Below are 13,657 nucleotides of genomic sequence, written 5' to 3' on the forward strand. Positions count from 1 at the left end.
TATTACTTACACAGAGCGTCTTTTAAGGTTCCATGGTCATCAGATAAAGATCAAGGAGGAGATGCTGCACATGCAGTATTTTGATCTGAATTTAGACCCACATAACATAAAGGCTTAATATTCAGTAGTATGAATATTACTGCACTTCCTCCTGACCAGTAGAGTGATTATTCAAGGTTACCATAGAAAATTGCACACATGGGTTTATATATTTCCAAGGTTGATTTGATCTTCTGTGAGGTAGTTCTGTCAGAGGGCGTGAGGATCTAGGCTGTGGGACTGCCCACGGGTAGCTGGATTTCCCAGCAGTGTAAGCCTAAGCTTTTCTAGGATGCGATGCTAATGAGTGGTGTGGTACGTGTTTTACCCCTTCACTATAAGGTTACGGTTATAAGAAGCAGATGCAGCCTTTGGAAAAGCGTTCCTTACAGTCTCTCATTTTCTTTAACAATCTACTGAGATTTAAGCAAATTTTAAGCAATCTACTGAGATTCTCTCTACTGAGGAAACTAAAATATGCTTGTATTCAAATCCTGCTTTAATTTCTTTATTGTTTTAAGGATTCTTTGGGAGTTGGATCAATGTTCATTTCTGGCTGTAGAATGTCTTACCAAGGACAGTTTGTCCAGTTTAGTGGTTTATTTTGATGGCATTTTTTAATTGTTATTTTTTTGAATCACAGATTGACTTTCTGATTCTTTGCTGAAAGCTTCCTCTAGCTTTAGTTTGCCCTTCAGTCAAAACCACAGCCTGCACAAGCCTGCTTCTGTGTACTTGTGTTTACATGTATATTTTGGTTTTCAAGTGCTAAACTAACATCCAGTTTTAGTGTTCTCTAAGCAATTTGTCACTGTTCCAAGTTTTCCTACAGACAAGTTTGTTTGGTCAAATGGGCTTGTATGTCAATAGTTTTCATCTTGTGGCCGGTGGGAAAGATTGAAAACCATTTTGCTAATGGTATTCAGTGATGTAATGTCTCATGAGGTCAGCAAGAATTCAAGAAACTCTCCTAGTTCCTGATGATACAGCTGGTAGCGGGAGATGCCTGGTAGTGTGCAGGACATGCAAGGCTGGGAAATGGTTAAATTATTCTGCTCTGAGGGAGCCTGCTGTGTTTTCTTTTATCTGCCAGATAGTCTCTGCTTTCCTTCCTTAGTATTTAGATGAAGCCACTTAAAAACCTGTTAAAGGATTCTGGATTTCTTTAGCATGTTGATTATGCTTTGATCTGAAACCTTCAGAAGCAGCTTCCTTTTTCTGCTGAACTGCTGAACCTCCTCGTGTCATACTCAGTATGGGTTTCTTCCAGGCAGTTAGCCTAGTTTTTCGCTATGTCTTCTTCACTCCTCTTGAGTTTTTAATTCATGCATTATGTTGTTGGGATTTTGCTTTGGAATATAAGCTAAGCTTGTAATTTTATTTTTTTTTGCTTCTTCAAAAAAAAAAGAAAAAAAGAAAAAAAGATAAAGTTCCTTCCCCAAAGATGCTGGGATTGAAATCCTTGGCAGACTGAGCAGGGAGCTGACCTCACGGCCCTGCTTGATCACGAAGGGCATGTGATAGCTAATCCCTGTGATACCATATAGTATGAGAGAAGCGAGAAGAGGAAGAACACCATATATCTTCTTAGGGTTTTTTTTGGGGGGGCAGCGGGTTGTGGCGTCTGACAGTACAGATGTCTGTTGGGTGTGTCTTGATAATGCCTGCTGCACTGAGCTCTCCAGAGGATGGTAAGATATGGGAGTGTCTGCTTTCGGCACTGAGGCTGAGGGCAGGTTGGCCATGCCAGGACTGGAGCAAGCTGGTCAGACCTATAGGAGCACCTCCAGGGAACTTTAGAGCCACAGGAGCAAAGAGCCTGTGAACATAAGCCATGACATCAAATACTGATCCAGGCTTGAAAGATCAGTTTTCAATTTACAGGTAAAATTCCACTTAAATCTTTTTCAGTCCATCTCTAACCCATGGCTTTTGTTTCCCATGAGTGCCAAACGTTTATGTTGGCATCAGTATCCCTTCTGAACCATAGCCATGTTATTCATGTCAGAAGAATGGAAATCTCTGTATGTAATCAAATGGGAAATCAGCTGGAGGGAAAAAAAAAATCAGAATTCCAGGAGAATGTATTCAGTGAATGAAAATAAGGAATAATAACTGTGAAAATGTTATTAAAGAAACTCAAAGCTGAATGTTGATAACAGTGAAGAAACAAAGAAAATATGACAAAATAGGGCAGACAAAAATTATTGAAGAGATTATTTGGCTTTCATTAAACTTGTCAGTTGGGCTCTATCACTTTACATTATAGGTAAAACCAGTAAATAGTGATTCTTGTTAAACGTCAACATTGGGTGAATTAATTGAATTTATTGTAAAGGACATGTTCTCTACTGTACAATTTTAGATTTAAAAGCAAACCCTACTTTGGAGCTCTGTTTCTTTTGAACATGAAGAGCAGCTTTACTGGGAAAAGCTCCAAACTGATCTTCAGAATGATGTCTCCTTAATGCATTGGATATGTGGAGTCATATTTTCATTAACTTATAGATTGCCCAGATATAGTAATGTGCAGATATTTTGAGAGCATCCACAGAATAAATCTTGGACAGCCCTCAAATCCAGGCAATTTTTACATCTCAAAGTTGCGCATGCAGTAGAAAGGACCTGTGATTGCAGCATGTGTTCAAATAAAATGAGACTAAGTAAAGAGAGCTCTTGGACCTAACAAAAAGACAGTCGAGGAGAAATCTCTAAGCTCACAAATGCTATAGAGAAATTAAATAGAATGTGGTTGTTTAAGATCTGAAGCTAGAAAACGAAAAGAACAGAGTAGTTTTAAAGCAAAAATAGCTAACCACAGTTACTGGTGAGTAAAAAAAGGTGGGTAAATCTTTGTTTCCAAGATGATATAGATACCAAAATCTTCTCTGGTTTCAGAAAGCATTCACACTAATTTATAGAGGAAAACTCTATAAAGGACTCTTCAGTGCAAAGGTACAACTTGTGTTCAGGAAGTCTTTAAGCCACAGTTTGCTGGAAAACAGGAGGATACGTTGGGAAAGTGTGACTGAATACTTGCCATCTTTCCATTTTTGCCCTCTATTGATTACTGCCAAGGCAGGTTTCAGACTGCATGGATTATTAGTTAGAACCACTCAGCCATTCTCATGCTGCTGTCCAACTTTTCTCATTAACTCTTCTTTCTAGTTATCACTCCAATTTGGTATAGAGGAAACACCAGCAAAAGCAGGAAATCTCTTAGTTGTACAATTTATGTATAGCTCATGGAGTAAAATGGGTCCTACTGCCTTACTTAAAACCTTTTTTATTTTTCCTATTCATTCTACATAAATTTAAAGATCAGTAAGTAGTCCTATGGTAATGCATTTGGCTTTATCTGTTGGAAAAAATAATAAAAACAAATTCTAGTTGAGCTTATAGAAAAGGAATTTCCAATGGTCTCTTCCGTGACTTTTCTACGCAACTTAAAAGATAAATGTCGACAGTGAGATTACAGACATTCAAACAGGTCATTGACATATAAAATCGAGTTGTCCTGATTTTAAAAACTGTTAAAGCATGATTCATTCTCTAATAGAAATTTGGGATATCTCAGAAAGAATTGTTTTAACTCTTGGCTAATTGCATTTTGTCACACATCTAAAAGCTTATCTTCCAATGAAGAGACTACTTTTTAGCTGCACAGCTTGCTCATTTGTACACAGGTACTGTGGTGCAATTTGCTCCAGGCTTATGCCTCAAGCTTCATTCTCTATTTATGTGTCCATAGCCTTAATTACCCCATAAATTACTTTTAAATCCCCAGCAGGGACCTTCCTATCCAAAGCAATACTTAGTTTTTATTTATTACTGTAAGAGCAAAAATGAGGCTACAGAACGTGAGTAGACACAAATTCCTGACCACACATCTCCAAAAGAGGTTGAGAAGCAATTATGTTCTGTATTTTGCCCTTTGAACCAGCATTGCCTTTTTCTTTAGTGCATTTATCTAATCCAAGTCTGAGGTCAGGAATAGGTTTGATGTTGGCTTAATAGCAATAGGACTTATTCATCCCCTGTGATATTTTGTTGTGCTTGGGACTGCCTTTTCTCACTGCGTCATCTACCTGTTTATATACCTTAAACTTCAGTTCCCCACTACACCTATATTTTGTATGAAATTGTTCTTTCTCAAACCACAGCCTTACTTCAAATTATATAACGCCCTCTTCCTTGCCAGAAGGCAGACAGATACTTAGGACACTGCTTTGAATGCATTCACTGGATTGAGAGCAAGTTCCTTCTTGTATCCAGCCTGCTCTGTTGTCTTATAACAGCATTGTAATACAACTCATGTACTTTTCTTTGAGCTTCCCAAGCAATTATCTGGACAGAGGTGTGTGGGTTGATAGTGAGGACTTGTTTGTGCACTCCTGCACTTTCTGAATGGCTAATGTTGTGCATAGTGTAGGCTTAGATATCACTAAAAATAAAATGGAGATGTTTGATGCAGAGCTTCTAGTGGTTTGGGTGGTATCATGAAATGAATGTTAGCTGCCTATTTTTATCTTCTGATATGTTACCTCCCCATTTGCTTTTTCTCCTGTGAGAAGATTCATCCAACTTTGGGTAACTAAATCAGACGCATAAATTGATCGATCTGCCTGAAATTAAGCTTTGCTTTAAATAATTTGTGGAGATCAAATCTGTAACTTTAGGTACCAAACCCAGAAGACACTATTTTGTGTAGCAAAGACATTCCCAGGTCTTGATTTAGAATCAATCTATGCAGTTTCTTGGATCAGACATTTAAAGGAAATGTGACCAACTGTCTCAGCTAATGTATTACTTATGCTGAACTTTTTAAATGGTACATGTATCTTTCAGAGTTAGCATTTTTATATAATACAGTATTAGTAAGTTTAATTATGAATGTCTGTCTATATACAGTCATCTCCAGTGAAAGGTTTGAGAAACATATGTTTCTCTTGGTAAGATGAAGTTTGACACTATTTTGAAGGTGTCCAAAGTCAAAAAGAAGAAGAAAAATAATCTTTGAAAAATGAGAGGTGACTTTGGAACGTCAAATCATTGTTCCCAAATTTCCTGGGAATGAGGGATATGTAGAGATGGAACATGTCTTTAAGTATAGATTAGTTTAGTTGCTGGTAATTGGTATACATGCACTTTGGACAGGGAAATGTGGTAGTGATGGAAAGGATTTGTAATCTGCTCTGAAAGCTACTCTATTAACTTCAAACAGTTTGAAGCATTTCCATAATCATTTACTTAAGAGTTTTAACTGGGTCCTGTTTAGAGAGATGTGTGATACTGAGAGTTTAAATGTGATGCTTCCTTAGTTCCTACTTGTTGCTAAATCCAACACTAAGAGTTACAGGTCTTGTAATCCAGTATATCTTCTCTTGCTGCCTGCAACATGAAGAAAAACTTTTGATTATGGCCATTTGCAATTAGCTCTCACAATTTCTCTAATTTGTTCAAAGAAAACCAAGTGTTAAAAGAAGAAACAGCAGCTAATTTTCTTGTCTGACGCTTATTTTGCTAATTGTAACTGCCTCTGCCCTCTCACAAAAATGATCTGACAGTATGTATAACAGTAAAGAGATTGTTTGCTGGTGATTTACAGTATCAGTTACTTGTCAGTATTTACGTAATGCTGCAAGTGGTGCATGGTTTTAATAAGCAAACAAGAAAATAAATGCATAACTCACTTTGCCTCTTGTTTGTCTCCCTAGTAATATTTATGTTCTGGTTACAAGAACTTAAGAACTTAATTGTTTTATATTTAATTTAAAATTGATTAATTTAAAAAGTGAATATTTGAAGTGAGGCATGCTTTAACTCTATTGCTTTTCTTCTGTCAAGGATCATAAATAAACAATGGGGATAGTAACATGGTACAATTCTATTTGGTCCTCTTCATACCTGCATATTAAAATAATCATTAACAAACAAGATAAAAAGTCCATTCTAATTATATAAGCTATAACAGCAGCTTTTAATAAAACGTAAAATGAGCATGAGGTGGAAGGTACTAGCTTGCTGAATCTTATGCCACTGACCAAATAACTCTTCAGTTGAGTCCTGCGAACAAATCTATGTCTAAATTTTTCAAAATGCTTTGCATCATGATCCACAGAGGGACTTCAGCATAATGGCATTCAAGATTACAGGGGTACTGAAAAGTGAGAAACTTCAGGAGTTCTTTTTGCATATTTAGCAATTACAGTTTAAGGATCTGTGAAATGAAAATTTGTTATCTAAAGTTGCAGCAATGCCTATGTTGAATTCTTCATGAATGATCTAATAGAATTTGGAATCTGAAAAGTGCCTGGGATGTATAGTAGTCTTTCAGGAAGTGACTATATCCTTTAAAATTAATAAATATCATTAGATTGTACATCTGGTCTTAATTTTTAAGTGGAGTTGATTGACAACTTGCTGTTAAAGTGGAGTTTTTTGGTTTTTTTTTTTCAATTATGGTTATGGAAAAACATTTTCTTTTCCCAATACACAGGTTCAATTTTTGTCAGTTTTTTTTCCACTTTGTTCAGAAAATCTGTGATAAAAATTCCCTTTTAATTAGATGAGAATATTACTTTTTAAAACTAAGTGCACTAGTTCTGAGCTCTGTTGCAGGTCAAGGTCTCATTTCTCCAGTGCATTTCTAAAGAACTTGAACACTTTGTGTTGTAGTGGAGGTTTCCCTTATCAGGGAAGGAAACAATCTCTGCATGAAGCTGTGCAGGAATCACAGCCAGTCACTGCCACGGACAACTTTAGGGTTCGTGACAGTTAGGGGATACAGGCAGGTTGAAAGTAGCGTTAATGAAGACAGATTATTTATTTATTTATTTATTTATTTAAACAACTATTGAGAATTACTTTCTCATATAACATTTCTCCCAAATAAGTTTTGAAGCAGGTGTAAAGCCCATGGAGAATTACTCCTCATTAATCGATCTCTTCACTTTGCACCAAAGCTACTTTGTGGTGGTAATTTTGTGCATGTTTTCTGGCAATATGCATCTATATTTAAACTCAGCCCCAGTCACAGTACGAATGAAGAAGCTGGCTTTGCGCTTAGAGGAGTCACACTGGAAGGGAACTTGGGAGGAGGTGATATGTCATCTGTTCTCTAGAACAATTTGCAAATACTGTCCGTATTAGAATCCATGAGGAATAGATCTTTTCTCTAGTCATTGAAATATGTGTCTTTGTGGGATAAATGAGTCTATGTGTTTTGTGAAAGGTACAGAAACTGATATATTGAATTTGGCAGTAATGTAGTCCTATGCCAGATGTTGCTAGATGAAGTTAAAAAAGTCCATTATTAAAGAACAATTTTCTCAAAAAACTTTGAGTGTCTTTCACTCCAAACAAGGTGTAGTTTCTGTCCTTAAGCAGAATAAATGTTGTATATCATGTGTTAGGGTTTCCCACCACCGCTGCCTTTCACATGATAAGAACATAAGAAATCCCCTTCTGAGTAATTCCCTGTGGTCTGTTGAGCCAGCAGGTAAAGGTAAAGGGAGATGCTTTCTAAAGACCAAGAATATGAGCCCTGGCTGCCTTTTGCAGTCCATTCCCTTTGTATTTCTCCAGTATCCAAAGGTAACGTATTAGGGATGTTGGCTAGAATATCACTGCCTAGTCATTTTTGTATCTATATATACGCCTATTGTCCACAAATTCATCCAACCTCTTTCTGAACCTGCTGACACTGTCTGTCTCCACAACCAGGATCTTCTGTTAGCAAGATGTAGAATTGCTCTGCCTCTTGTCTATAGAAGGACTTTCATCTATCATGTTTTCAAATCTCCTGTTAGTCTCATCAAGTATCCCTAGTTCTAGTATTACAAAATTTTGTTAGTAGCAGTTCAACACAATGTTGGATATATGGGTAGGACAAAATTTTGTATAGCGACATAAATGTTTTAAATATTCATTATTCTTTTTTTTTTTTTTTTTTTGTATTCTATTAAAGGGAAAAAAAATGAGCCTTTGTTGTGTTGTTTATAGGACTGGTGCTGAACAGTGCTTCTTTGTGCCATCTGCAGTGCCAATAAATCTTTTTCCTGCCTGTTTAACTACTTCAGAAGCCAGAATTTTATTCCAAAACAGACATGACAAATATATTTACATTGTAATTATAATTAAGGAGTTAAAGTTATGATCACTTTAATTGCAGTTTAGCTTCTCTATTGCTCATTTTCCTATTGTGAATCAAGCTTTAAAGTAGAAATGTTAGTTTCTAGTTAGAATATAACATTTGAAATTACAGAGGCATTTAGAGGAAGAAAATCTTGATGATAAACTGTGTAATATGTGAATGAAACAATCAGATGGAGAATGGAAATTAAATGACAGCCTCCATGAGGAACAGAAAATTAAGGCTATGGTAGCAGGGAAGGCTCTATTTCGAGGGAGAAATCACTCCTCTTTTACACCATGGGGCATCACTGTGGCAATATACCAGCTGTTAACAAAGCAAATTGTTAGTGACCAGGTATTCAATATATTTGACATTACATTTTTAAACAATTTGTAGTCTGGAAACGAGGAGAAGATGACATTGAGCACTTGGTTCTCTTCAAAAACGTTGTATAGCCGTCTCTGTTATTGATCCTTCACTTCCTTTTTGTTGAGTATACCTAAGAATAAAAGATAAGTGGTGGAAAATTGATTTATTTCCTCTTTTTTAATTCTATATATGTATGAAGAATTGTATTTTAATTTTGATCACAGATATGGCAATACTGGTTATTTCTGACTGCAGCAAATCTTATGTATCTGGGTTGAGCCACTTTAACCAAAAGCTCTTTTGCCTGACTTTTTGGGATCAAATATATGTGGACTGGAACTTAACAGCTTTACAAACATTTACTGACTTTGCATGTTGTAAAGGACATTACTGTTCTGTAGGAGTTCATGACTGTCCTTGGATATGTGTGCTGAAAATTGTAATTCTCTCTTATTACAGCTTCTGCAAACAAGACAAGTTGCCCATTACGTTCCAGTCCTGCGTGATCACGAAGGAGTGCCAGGTGTCAGAGTGGTCAGAATGGACCCCCTGCTCCAAAACCTGCTTTGACATGACAACCCCTAAAGGGAATCGTACAAGATCACGGACCATTAAACAGCTCCCTGTCGGCAGTGAAAGTGAATGTCCGCAATTAGAAGAAACAGAGCAGTGTGTTTCTCAAGGAGATGGTGTGGCACCGTGCATTACGTAAGTTGGTTCGTTTCTCCCTATAGCAAAAATAAGAATTTCAATTAAGTGTACAGGGCTGGTAATGGAATATCAACCAAATCGTTATTAAAGAAATAATAGGCTTGGGGTTTGGTTTTTTTTTTTAATCCTTTGCTTATTCAGTGCTCTTCTTAAAAGCCTGAAGTCTGCAAATAGCTGCTATTATAGTGAAATCACTTCCTCCTCTAAAAAAAGGAAAAATAACTAATACATATTTTTTCATTAGTGTTAACTTTTAAAAGAGAACATTTGTGCATATGCAGGCACCATCAAGACTATAATAAATTAATTTTACTAATTTTTCAGTGATCTTTTCCCTACATAACATTTCTATCAGAATCATTGTTTTCTGAAGTACTTGTCTGTTTGCACAGGCAAACAGATTTTGCCTATATTTCAGGCAAAATCCTGAATATAGGAAAGAAGTAATAAACGACCGGTTAGCAACCAGACTTTTTTAGTGAGACATATTCAGCACAGCAAAGGCAGGACTGGGCCCCAAATGGAAAGTGGGAGAGGCTAACAGCGACAGTAAATAAATTAACCCTGTTTAAAGTTTAGCAGAAATGACAGCAAGCACTTTACGATTCAAGAGACTGCTGTAATCCTTATCAATTGAGATTAATGTTAAAGTCCCAACTGTCCTTTTTCTTTATCAGACTGAGAAGAGTGGCTGGGGAAATGTCATCTGATGTTAAGCATCTTTGACTGCGGTACATATTTTTCGTTTAAGCGTTGAGATGTCATCTTTCCCCATCTCCAGCCACATTGGGAAGCAGTTCACTTGACTTAGCCTTAAAGTACTTGTTGGGTAGAGAACTCTGTGGCATTTCTTGCGGTTCATAATCCTGATTGGGGTTTTAACTGGGAGTCACAGATCTTCTTTCCTGTGCATTCACTGATTAGAAAGCTCACAGCTTCTCATCATTCATCAGTACCCAGCAGGGATGCTTCAGTACTGCAGAGCCATCTTCCTCTTGACAGTGAAAAAGGGACTTACTGAAAGGTTTTCTGATGTAATAATTTAAAAATACAATTATAGTTTTACCTTGATATTCAGGAGAAACTTCTGTCTCTCTTATAAAAGATGAACTAGAGGTTTTGTTTTGGAGGGGTTGGGTTGTTGTGGGGTTTTTTCCCCTCTCCTCTCCTCTCCTCTCCTCTCCTCTCCTCTCCTCTCCTCTCCTCTCCTCTCCTCTCCTCTCCTCTCCTCTCCTCTCCTCTCCTCTCCTCTCCTCTCCTCTCCTCTCCTCTCCTCTCCTCTCCTCTCCTCTCCTCTCCTCTCCTCTCCTCTCCTCTCCTCTCCTCTCCTCTCCTCTCCTCGTTCTTATGTTTCTTTGATATTTTGGCTTTGGTTCATATAAGTTGTCTAGCTCTAAGCAAGCGCTGAGTCACAATCTCAAAAGTTGGCTTATCTGGACATAGACTATATGTCTGTGTATGTCAAGTTTTTCTTCCCTCCAATACAATAGTTATGTGCACGGTATGTTTCAGGAATTGAACAGAAAAGATCTTCCTAAAAAGTACTGATTTCAAAAATGAAATAATAGAGGAAAAGCTTCCACCTGCATAAAACACCAGACTTAACGCATCTCTGTGTACAAGAAATTGTGGGGCTCAGACCTTTTAGAAAATGAATAAAGCTGTTAAGGTGTTTCACCTTGTATAACTTAATGCTGTGTAAAATGGCTTCATGATTTCTAAAGACCCAATTAATCAAATTTGATGCAGGTACGGTTGGCGGACCACAGAGTGGACAGAATGCCGTGTCGATCCTCTCCTTAGCCAACAGGACAAGAGGCGAGGAAATCAGACAGCGCTGTGTGGAGGTGGCATTCAAACCCGGGAAATGTACTGCGTGCAAGCTAATGAAAATCTACTTTCCTATTTAAATACCCTCAAGGAAAAAGAAGGTAAATTTGATTCACTTGCAATTGAATTAGTGTGAAATCAGAGCACTTCAGCATTGCAGACCTCCTTGACAGCCATCGTCTTCTGTCATGAGTGCCTTCTTACCTTGCCAAGTTACTGTTATTTTCTCGTTTAGATGACAATACTGAATTGCAATAGCAGAGTTTTCATTCTCTATGCTGCAAGTATTGGTTCCTACAAATTACTATTTCTTAATTAATTCTTATGTGGAGGATGTCTCTCAATAAGAAAGAGCATGAGAAGGTGGGTCAGAAATCCTAGATTCAGTTCCTTCCTCTACTGTAAATTTCCTGTATGTCCTTCAGCTGGGTGATGAACCTGTGCGGTTTGATGTACAGATGGAATATGTCAGTTCTGGCATGTAAGCTTAATATAGAAATATGTAAAAATATGGCTAGATTTTATTCTCAGGGAATTGATTTTTTTTTTCTTTTCTTGATTTGGTCAATTTCTTAAGTCACTTTCAGGACTTCAAGCCAATATAATTTCATGGATTTCTTTCCCTAACTGAAAGAGAGAGATTACTCCTTGTCACTGTTACAGCTTGTACAGCTTCTTAAGAAAAGAAAGAATAGCTTAGGAGACAAAAATCTTTACTTTGTTTGGTAATATATGTACTTAAGAACTACACTTGAGTATTTTAAGTTACATCTACTTCTGCATACTAATGCAGCACTATAGATTTAGAAATTAGTGAATTATGCTAAATGTGTTTGGCTTGTTAAGTGTTATCCTCTTCTGTAGTTGTTTCATACTAACACACATTATTTAAATAAATAAATAAATAAATACAGCTGCATACTTCAGGAAAAGTGACATCGTTACACAAGTCATGTGTAATACAACATTTAGACGAGAGCTGACCAACTGCAGGCTGGTGAGGTTTCTGCTGCGGGTTAAAGATACTCTCAGACTTGCCGTAGAGGTAGAGTTTGTGGGGAATATTAATGCCAACATCCATTTCAGCGTGACTGCTTGGATCAGTAGGGTGTGACTTGTGTGCTCCATGGGCCCCTCGTCTGTATTTATTAAAGAAGCAGCTTTCAAGCCTCTTCGTTTAATGCAAATCAGCTTCCGCCCAAGGGCTTTTAGTAAATCGCCTCTGCCGAACAAAGTTTAGATGCCCCTGCCTTACAGTAAAGGAGTAAAACCTCCCAGCTAAAGAGAAGTAACAATAAAATCAGTGGCAGCTTACTGTTCAGAATGATGATTAGGATTTTGGTAGGCTGTGAAGTCTCGCCGGCTTAGGCGGGTGTGAAATCTGCCCTTATCAGAGTGTGACAGGAATACGCGGAGCCCATCAGGAGGTAATCTCTGCAGGCCCTGGAAAGCTGATTAAAATGTAACTAGTCTTTGGATGCATAAACATGAGAACAATTTTTGAAGAGCTCAAACTAGGGGTGAAGTGGGTCTTAGTTTAAAAAGAAGCTCTGGGGGGTATTTTGTATTAGGGGGCAGATTTTCAGAAGAGCTGCTTCTCCACTCGTCCTCCCTCTCTCTCCCCTCCCATCTTGGATTCGGTGTGGGCAAGGGCTGCTCTCTAGGCCCTCCTAGGAACAAGCAAACCAGCGCCTCTAAAAATGATAACATTTGAAAACTAGGTGTAATTTGAGGATGAGAGAAAGCTGGGGGAGACACCTAGCAGTTCTAGCTGTGGGGAAACGCCTTCATTTCAGTGTAGTTTGCTGTTGGTTGTAGAGAATGCTGTCTCGGTAAGGCTGCTTTGAAGACCTCCGTTCTCATATACTCATGGTGGCGTTTCCCTGTTATTTCAGAAAGTCAGTCACAGAGCAAGTCGAAGGCTAGTGCTGCACCTCTGCTATCGATCACTTTTGAAATAACAGGTAGGTAAATTAAGGCCTCTTAATCAAAAGTGCACAAAGGAGGCAACGTCCCTTTTGGGGGGACTGTGTTGGCTGTATGTGTATAATTACCATGTTTATATAGCTCTGAAATAGTTTAATGGATTTGTGCATTCTCAGAAAATTCAAGATCAGTTTGAAAGTGTCAGGCCTGAACTCTAAGGAAGTTCATGAGCCAGCTAGGATGCCAGGACAGTTGCCTGCTCCCACAGCTGAACTGTTTTAGCAAGTCACTGATTTTCCTCTCAATTCTGAGAGGAATTACTTTGTTGCCTTCATCACAGCTGCTATCTCCAGTCCCCTTTGTAGATTTAAAACACTGAGCTAGGGGTCCAGTAAGAATTTGAACTTTTAATACTTAGCTGAATCTCAGAATCCCTCATGGCATTCAGGTCTGTATTGTCTGCTATCAGAATTCATAAATTTAGACTTGAGGAAGAAAAGGCAGTGTTGGGTGTAGTAATTAGGCAGCTGACAAGGTTCCAGGAGGCCACTGTCATTCTGCCATTTACTTGCCACTGACTTAAATTGTTTCATCTCTGTTCACCTATTTACTCTATTAGTCATGAAGTTTCTCTCACAGTAAGCC

General features: G+C 37.8%; 1 protein-coding gene across 1 annotated transcript in view; it reads left to right on the top strand.

Moving 5' to 3' along the window:
- THSD7A (thrombospondin type 1 domain containing 7A) overlaps positions 1 to 13,657 on the top strand; it is a 289,030-nt gene that overhangs the window by 169,486 nt on the left and 105,887 nt on the right. The window contains exons 5-7 of the mRNA XM_075746097.1: positions 9,005 to 9,253; positions 11,006 to 11,187; positions 12,982 to 13,050. Coding sequence (XP_075602212.1) covers positions 9,005 to 9,253; positions 11,006 to 11,187; positions 12,982 to 13,050 — 500 coding nt within the window. The remainder of the gene's footprint in view (positions 1 to 9,004; positions 9,254 to 11,005; positions 11,188 to 12,981; positions 13,051 to 13,657) is intronic.

Source organism: Balearica regulorum, chromosome 2, assembly GCF_011004875.1.
Source record: "Balearica regulorum gibbericeps isolate bBalReg1 chromosome 2, bBalReg1.pri, whole genome shotgun sequence".
Taxonomy (NCBI): Eukaryota; Metazoa; Chordata; class Aves; order Gruiformes; family Gruidae; genus Balearica; species Balearica regulorum.